At 43.1% G+C, this 9,205-nt stretch overlaps 1 protein-coding gene across 1 annotated transcript in view; it reads right to left on the bottom strand.

The window, feature by feature from the left end:
- Positions 1 to 1,265: 1,265 nt before the first annotated feature.
- Positions 1,266 to 9,205, bottom strand: part of CAPN13 (calpain 13) — a 41,474-nt gene continuing 33,534 nt past the window's right edge. Inside the window, exons 17-20 of the mRNA XM_062571296.1 lie at positions 8,019 to 8,097; positions 4,911 to 5,027; positions 2,354 to 2,409; positions 1,266 to 1,292 (exon numbers count right to left, since the gene is read on the bottom strand). Of these exons, the coding sequence (XP_062427280.1) occupies positions 1,266 to 1,292; positions 2,354 to 2,409; positions 4,911 to 5,027; positions 8,019 to 8,097 (279 nt within the window). The remainder of the gene's footprint in view (positions 1,293 to 2,353; positions 2,410 to 4,910; positions 5,028 to 8,018; positions 8,098 to 9,205) is intronic.

The raw sequence follows: 9,205 nt of genomic DNA, 5'->3' as shown, positions 1-9,205 counted from the left end.
GTTAAACTAAATTAAATTATTGATTTAAACAACGTGAAATCAGATCAGCTTAGCAAGAAATCTCAGATGCCTCACATAGGTCAGATACTGACCCAAGCCTTAAGGCTACTCTTGCTATGTAAGACATGCAGGAGTACTTCTGTCCCTCAGAGGCAGAAAAAAAAATGACAGAAAAAAAATGCCAAAAGATGCTCACTGCTCAGTTCCCTTCACAGCCCCCTGCAACTCAACCTTTAGCCCTCCCCATTCTTCAAACCTTAACCCTGAAAATTACTTTTACCTATGCTGAAATCTGCACCAAAGGGACACCACCATGGTCCCAGTGAAAAGATGCTTACAGATGAGGTCTCTTAGAGTCCTCACTTCCCTTTGGCAGCCCCTCTCCAAATGCATTTCTAGCCTTGGCCTTTCTCAGTCTCACAACCCAAACCCTAATATTACACCAAACAAGAGCAGTATCCTCTGTCTGAGCCTCCAGCAAGGCCCACAAACCATTTTCCCAGTAGAGAGAGGCTCACAGACCAGATCTCTTGGCAGCCCTCACTTCCTTTTGGCAGCCCCTCACAGGCCCCATGCCAGCTGCACTTCTAGCCTTTTTCTTTCCTTCAACTCTCACCCTAACCGTTGAATTCAATTTTCAGATGTATATGAAATTTCACCAGGGACATCAGCCATAGCTCAAATATATAGTTTCTCATAATCCAGTTCTTTTTTTCAGTCCTTTCTTGGGCAGTCTCTCTCCTGTTCCACTCAAATTGCATCTCTAGGCTTTTTCTATCTGCTAGTACTAACCCTAATAAGAATTGTAACATCAAGATGAACCTTCTGAACCTTCTTTTAAGTTCCCTCAGCCACTTGATCACAGCCCAATTGTCTGGGCTGTCACAGCAGCCTCTGTTTTCCCACCCCCTAACTATAGCTCTGGCTCTTCATCCCCCCAACCCAAATCCTTATTTTAAATCCTAAAAATAATAATGGCATCATGTTTAGCATTGCTAAAGGGTCCCTATTGTTCAGATGCAAAAATTCTCTCAGCCTGTTTTTCTTTTCTGTCCTCACTTCCCTTTGGCAGCTCCTATCCATCCCCACTCCAGCGTTAGCTCTAGGCTTCTTCTTTCTCTTTAACATAACCATCATGCCAGGGTGAGCCTTCTGCATAGCCCCTCAGCAAGTTCATTGCTGCTGCTGTGATAAAACCCCTCTGTGCTAAGTGCGCATAGTAATAAGGAAATTTCTTACCAGCCTTGTTGAGCCTTGAAATTCTTTTAGGAGTACATGACAAGAGTCAGCCACTATGAAAAGGAGAAGAAAGGGTGCATGTGATGTTACAGTGATGCTTCACGCATGTACCTCAGTACCATCATGTTTGGACACACTGACTGCGGCACTCTAGTTCGGCACAGAATGGGTAAGGCTTTTGGAAACTACTTTTCTCAATACTGTTCAGACCCAGAAACATTTTCCATATGTTACTTTCCAAGATACGTTATTGCAGTAGCTGTAACAAGAGCAGGCACTGGAAAATAAGACCATTTGTGTGCTTATGAATGGAAGGGATGGTAGACCCGAGGAATGTGGTTATCCTACAGATTACCTTGTAAACCAGGTTCAGGGCCTCTGCGTGGAAAGCATCCTTGGCTCTTGTGCAAGAAAGAAGTAATGAACTAAGAGCCACACTGCTCCACTATACACATAGTCTAAACAGCAGCTGTTAATATTGTAAAAGACTTTTTAAAACCTTCTTTTTAAATATTGTGCTGCCAAATAGTCTCTAGACTGATAAAATGCAGCACTCGGGCATATCACTATGGTGCACAGCAGGATTTTTGGTTCAGACTAACTGATAGAAAGTTTGATATATCCTCATTCTGCTAACTACTCTTCATGCTGTGCTTTTAAGACAATAAGCAGCAGTGAGCATTTGTCTGCTATTTCTTTCTTTTAAAACCAAGATGTGTCACAATCCAAAGATAACAGATAGGCAGTAAGAAATGAGGGCATTGAGTTGTTTTGTCACTTCCTCAAAGTCACAGGAATCACAGCAACAAGAGGCTGGCACAGGTGAGAGAAGGCTTTGTGTCTTAGACATGGACAGACACAGTTCCTGGCCACTGCTGAGTTGTTCACACCCCAGTGAGTCTGTGTAACCCAGACTGGGAGGTCCCAGATAAAGACTTCCCCTCTGCCCTTTATGCACCTCCAGGCTGGTGAAACCCCAGCCCACATCAGTGTCGGTGGCCATGCCCCCAGCAGCATCCCTGGCACTAATCTACTCTGTCATCCTGCTTTGGATCTGGAGAAAGGAAAGAAGCAGATAAGTGAGAAGAGACTCTGAAGGAAGGAGCATCCTTACCTCCACTGTGGTCATTGAAAGCTGTGGTCCACCCTCTGCTAGGTTTTGAAATGCATCTAGGGGTAGAACAAAGAAAAGCGTATATTGGTAGGAGGAAGCGAGGATGTAAGACCCACATGAAGCTGCTGCAGCCTGGGAGCAGAGCTGCTCCACAGAGCTTGAGTGTTTGCATACGCTGTCTAACCACATCCCTCTCTTGTGCTGGGGTAGCCCTCACCCCTCTTTGCCTTTGCCCTGCGATCACAGCCTGGAAAGGCACCACAGGACTGGCAAGGCATCCCAGTCACATGGCCAGGATCTGAGCACGACACAGAACATCCCTTGCCCACACTTCAGCCAATGTGAGCAGCTGCATCTACCCTCATAATCTGTTTCAATAGTACCTCGTGCCTGAAGAATGAAAGGAGAATGGAAAATTAATGAAAGGTTTTCCCACAGGGAAGCTTTCTGTTGGTCCTTTTGCATCCTCCCCAGCAGTGAGTGATCACAGTGTACCCTAAAGAGAGCAATGCTCTCGAAAGCATTGGTATGCCTGTCAAACTTCTAGGGAATATGAATGCAGATGCTGCTGTTATTCATCTAGACTTTGAAATTATCATTGCTGAAAGTTTTCTGACAGTACTTTGCAGCCAGAAAATTCAAATCCATCCAATATTTTATGAGTACATTTCTATTTCAGTTTGTCTAGGATAAATGTTAAAATTCAAGTATTTGGATAAAGTTGAAACACAATGTTTTGAGTTCTTTTTATTTATTTTGAAATTACTTTTCTCTTGGAAATGTGCTGTTATAAACAGCAATAAAAAGTAGGACCAAATTACAGTCTGCCTATCCTAGAAGGAAACATTTCTGTAGGCTCATCAGGCTCCTCTCCAGAATTCTATTTCCTGCTCTGAATGGAAAAGACCTCGTAAGATCATTAATATTTCAACACCTGCTTTGCTCTAGAAAAAGCAGAAGGCTTGCTGAAAGGCATAGGGCCAGGGCACCACAGCCCACTGCTTACTGGGCCCTTAGGACAAGAAAGTTTCCTGTCCTCACAGTCAATCGAGCTACCTATAGCTGAGCTGAAAAAAGGCAGGGGAAGGTAAATGTCCCTTTACTATTCCATTTCCTCCAGTTAGATGGGCTTCACAAAGAAGCTGCTGCTGCTTTTGGTTTGGGTCTTGTCTTTGGCTATCTTGAAAGGATGAGCAGTGATTTAATGGGGCAGATTTTATCTTCACTACAGCATTCACATCATCATAAAGGTGGACTGTCTTTTATTCCTGTTTGGCACAGTTATTCTCTCCTGTAAAAATCTGATTCAAAATGATGTGAAAAGTTTGAAAAAAAAACATATTCCACATTAAACTCTCTGTAAAGTAATAACTGAAAGACTTGAGAACAATTTTAGATACTCATTACAGATGGTAATGAAACTTTAGTGATTCCTTTCCAAACGGATTTAAAGGAATTGTCTTTATACTGGCACATAGTATGCAAGAGGATGTTTTTAATATGGAGGGGAGAAAAAAAGATACTGCCATAATACTGCTTCAGCCATAAGAATTTCCATCTACAGCAAGTGACATGTATAACTGTAGAAAAATGGGTGTTTAAAAGCTGTCTGTTTTTTTAACAAAAATAGTATTAAAATTAGAAAACATGCTGACTTTCTCAGCTGCCTCTGCTGCACTCCCTTGAAATGCAGTTTTAGAGTAATGTCACTCACTCTAACCACTGACAGTTCATGGCCCATAAAACATCAGAGGTAAAAAACCACGCTGGTAAAAAAAAAAAAAAAAAAAAAAAAAAAAAAAAAAAAAAAAAAAAAGAATGCTCATTTCAATGCACTGCTAAAACCCAGTTACATGGGTTACAACTGCTGGTTTGTTAACTGTCCATATTTCCAGATGATAACGGTAAAAATTATGCTTTTGCTAAACAGAGTTCTATTTACATTTAGAGAAATGGACAAAGGACCTCAGACCTTTTCATTACAGTAAAGTTGAGAGAACTGAGGTTGATGGTAAAATCTCTCCAGTTAAAAAACAAAACAAACAAAAAAAACCCACACAACCCAAACCACCTCCATTGCTATGTTCAGACTTCTCCGATCAATAATCAGAAGAATTCATAATCATCCTTTTAAGCAAAACAGAGAGCCTCCCACTTGACATGTATTGCCTCACTTCTCCTCAGCATGGGTGCATGCACACAGCTGCCCTTGAACAGTGCCGGTGCTGCTCTGCGCTGCACCAGCAGAAGCAGATTGAGGTGCTCAAAGTTGCATGCAGGGGCACCAATGCAAAGGCAGGCACATCTTGTTTTTAGAAATAGAAGTCTTAACACACAGGTCCTCTCAACACAAGGTTGCAGAAGCCAGGCTAAGCACACCGCGGGCAGGTTGGTTGTTCCCAGGCAGCTCTTGGGCATGCATTGCCACGTTCTGCAGCAAGCCCCCTGCAGCCACGCAGAGCAGCCCAGCTGTGGCCTGCCCCTGCCACGAACCTGGTCCTGTCACCTCCCCACGCATCACCTGGACCTGGCCGCAGGCCCTGGTGGCAAGACTCACAGGTCATAGTCTCCAGACGGAGCATGCAGCAGATGAAGTCGGAGAAGCCGATTCTCCTGGCGGTGTCACCATACCGCAGGGTCATCAGCTGGAGCAGCTGCTTGTTGACGGACAGGCCTGCAGGTGAGACACAGAGGAGAGGGGAGCGATACTACAGAGGACGACAGACAAGCACATCCTAGAAAGGGACTGCACCCCTGCAGCCTCCTCCCCTGCCAAGTGCTGTCTCCAGCCTCTCCTCCAAGCACCTTCCCACAGGCTTTGGCACAGGAATCTGGGCAGGGCCTTATAACACCACAGAGCTTCCAGTCACTCATTTCAATTGCAGCTTAGGTCAGCAGGCAAGGAATTCTGAATTCAACAAATTGACATTATCTCGCTTTGCATTTATACCTTTTATTTTTTCAAAGAAACAGTGACTTTCTTTGGCTCATAGCTCTTAAAGTTTGAGCACAGCCTTTACAATAAAACTGGTGCTTTCTGCTAAGCAGGTAGATAATGTGCTCAGGCTATTATGCAGTACAACATGCCCAGGATTCTTAATTTTTACATTTTCCTCTTATATTAGAAAATGGCTAAGGGTGCATTTCTTTTTTATTAGCTGATTAGTCAGTATTTGTGTCACACACTATTTGGATGGAAATTGGTATTCAACCAAATGAACAAAAATTGCCTTTCAGAATGATTCCTTTATCAGTTAAATAAAACTACCCTAAATGTGTTGGCTACATTAAAAATATATAAAAATATATATATATATTGCACTTAAAGCTGATTTACTAAACAAAAGAGAAATTTTCTGCAGAGTGCTGGACTGATGGCTTTGGGCTAATGCATTTTCTGGACTTCAGAAAAATATAGTCTCATTCACTCACCCCAAGCTTTAAATAACTGCCAAGAACTCCTGTAAGAGTGAGCAATGACTCCTTTTTAACACTTTAAAAGCCATGGAAATACATTGATATCTCTGTAGAGATCAGATTCCAGCAAGTGCTGCTTAAGAGATGATATAATCACACTTTACACTAGCAAAACAGTGATGATTTGGCACAGTGAGGCTAACGATATGCCTGCTCTGAAATCTATTCACCTAGCAATGTTTCTCAATTAATCTCATTAGCAAGAATGAAATGTAAATCCTCTCAATTGCCAAAATATGTTTCAGTTATCTGCTGTTGCTTATTTGTTATTTTACTCCCCACACATTTTTTCTGTTGGACTCCTTCCTCTAGTTTTATTTAATCTTTAAGACACTGGCTTTACATTTCCTTTTTTTAATTATTATTATTATTTTGATGCATTTAACATTGCCAGTGAGGTGTTTGTAAGGACCCCAGGGCAGACACTAGCAGATTTCAGGACAGAGGTGCTATCAGTGCAGCCAGCCTACTTTACTTCGGCTGAAGATGCAACCAGTCATTACTACGCTTCGAAGCGTTAATACAACAGTGAAAATTCAGCAAAACACTTTTGCTGAGGAGGGCTGGCCATTAAACATTTCAGGGAACAGCTGGTTGAGTGCTATATTTAGATACATTAGCAGCTTTTCTCAGATGAGACACCAGCCCCATCAGCTCTTTCTGGGGCTGACTACCCTTTCCTGCTTGAAAGTCTGGGTCATCGAAATCCAATGCTAGATCCAAATGCAGTTGTCTGGCTCAGGAGAAGGCAAGAGTGAGCTTATAATTTTATTTTTCCTCACACTTAGAACTGCAAACTATAACAAAGCACATATTGAATTAGCCAGTTAATAGTCCCTTTTTATCTCTTCAAATACCTGTACTGTTTTGGCTGGCAGGACTTATCACTCTGCAATTTTCCTCCCAGTTTTACACTTCAGCACCTGCCTTATACAGAATCAGTCCTGCAGCTTCCTTCATTATCTGGCACATGCCAGCACTTGTTGGCTGCCACCATGTCCCAGGATGTGGCAGGAATGCCAATACTCTGCTCATCTCTTAGGAGCAAAAAAATTACACAGATATGCCTCAGCTGCTGGCTTCTACTGATAACCTTTTTGCATTGGATTCCTCCTAGGAGTAATGCAACTTAGAGCTCCAGGGAGCCAAATGAGAGCTTCGGCACAGTAAGGTTACAGGTGAGTTGCCTTCTCTACGATGCTCTTCACACAAAGTCTCCAAAGAGATGGCCCTCTTTGAATGTGTCTCTTACACAAAGGGGTTGATGTACATGCTGGAAGTTTCAGCCTTACTGTAGCCGACAGAGGTCAGTACAAACTAAGTAACAGTCTGTCACTGTAGCTTTCCTTGCAGGCTTATTCACTGCCCTAGAGAGAATCACAGAATGGTTGATGTTGCAAGGGACCTCTGGAGATCATCTGTCCAACCCCCTGCTCAAGTAGGGCCACCTAGAACACATTGCACATGATTGTGTCTAGACAGCTTTGGAATATCTCCAGAGAAGGAGACTTCACAGCCTCTCTGGGCCACCTGTTCCAGTGCTCAGTTACCCTCACAGTAAAGAAGTTTTTCCTTACATTCAGACAGAACTTCCTGTGTTTCAGTTTGCACCCATTACTTCTCATCCTGTCGCTGGACACCACTGAGAAGAGTCTGGCCCCATCCTATCTACATCCTCCTTTCAGATACTTACACACATTGGTAAGATCCTACTTCAGTCTTCTCTAAGCTACATAAATTCCAGGTAGCACCAAAATGTGCAAGAATCAGCTGCTCTTGCTCCTTTCCCCGCTGTACATTCTGTCCACGACCTAGAAGAACTAAGGATAATCCAGGCTCCAGCTCAGGCTGACCCTGGGGCCTCTGCCTACCTCTACTGCCTTTCCCTCTGCAGTGCCATGCATGGGTGCCACTGCACAGGCTGACACTTCTCTGCACTCCAGACAGCAGGACCACATGGCAAGGAAAAGGCTTCATGGTGAAATTAACTTTCTATCTCAACTTTCAGCAACAAAGTGATCCTTTTGAGACAGGTAACTCTGAGCAGAGCATTGATCTAACCGGCTTCTCTGCACATTTCAAATCACCTTTTTTTTTCTTTTTTAAGTTGTTTCTTCTTCTCTCTCTCCCTTTTTAGCCTTTCCTACACTGCCAGAGAAGAGGAGCTGCTCCACGCATCTGGGCATACCTGCTCTCCGTATCGCGCTCTTCAGTTCAGACACATCAAGAAACCCAGAATGATTTCTGCCTTCCCTCTTGAAAATATCCTGAAAAACAACATAAAAGCAGATTTCAAGACTACATCAACATTCCCTGAATTTACTACTATATCTAATTTTATAGGTTATTTTTCCTCCTTAATAAATGGGCTACAAGCAAATGTAGCAGACTAAATGGACCATCACAAAGTAGCTTTTTTCTTTCTAGAAGGAACAATCAGTACACCCCAACTCCTTGAAATCCTAACCCAGTGCCAGACACACACTCTACAAAGTTTGTCCTCAGCCCTCCACTACTGAAACCTCCCAGCAGTAATGTCCTGCACTATTAGACAGAAAGAAAGGCATAAGGAAAAAGCAGATGCTAAAAATGGTTTAGTTATCTCACTGCTCTGCCAAGCATTTTTTAGCATTAAAGCATAAAAAATCCCACAGTTTTAGGTGGGTAGAGGCCTTTCATTTTGCTTCCTTTCACTGTTTTATACATGCAGAGAGCAATGGGAATACTCACACCTCCACCACCAGAAAGACACTATCCATAAAACATTAAATAAGTCAGGAGCCGTCAAGCTTCAGGAGAACTTGTGGCCATCTTCCCAGCATACCCCTGGCTGAGCCCCTATGAGCCACAGCTGCAGCCACTGTCAGTGGGAAGAGCACCTTTGCTGGCTGGGGAATGAGCACCACATGTGCCACATAACCTCAGACCACCTCAAGTGGGATGAAAGGAGCCTGAGTGGAATAGCACATTTCTTCCAACCCATGCAACTTTGAGGAGTCAGGAAATCTCCCCCTCCTGAAGCAAGCCCAGAGGGAGAAGAACCTGACTCAGAGAAGCCATCTGAACTTTGATGGAACCCTAAATACCTAGCTATTGTCCTCACTGCTTCCAGGCTCAATGTTCATCCTGGAGCAGAGACATCCATGGAACCAGGAACACTTTTGTCAGATGCACTAAAAACTAACACAGTGAGGAAGTGATGTTTTTTTCAGATGACTGTGTCTGAGAACTCATTTCAGCTTAGAAAACTTTTAAAAAATTTCAAGTGGCAGCACACAAACAGAGAGAGTTCCATCAAAGTCTAGGCCTAATGAGGCTTATCACCTTTTCCCATTTATTCCTCAACATTCCCTACTTAAAAATGCCTTGACTGCT

This window comes from Rhea pennata, chromosome 3, assembly GCF_028389875.1.
Source record: "Rhea pennata isolate bPtePen1 chromosome 3, bPtePen1.pri, whole genome shotgun sequence".
In the NCBI taxonomy this organism is placed as follows: Eukaryota; Metazoa; Chordata; class Aves; order Rheiformes; family Rheidae; genus Rhea; species Rhea pennata.
The sequence above is the reverse complement of the archived record's forward strand: the minus strand, read 5'-3'. Positions and strand labels throughout refer to the sequence as shown.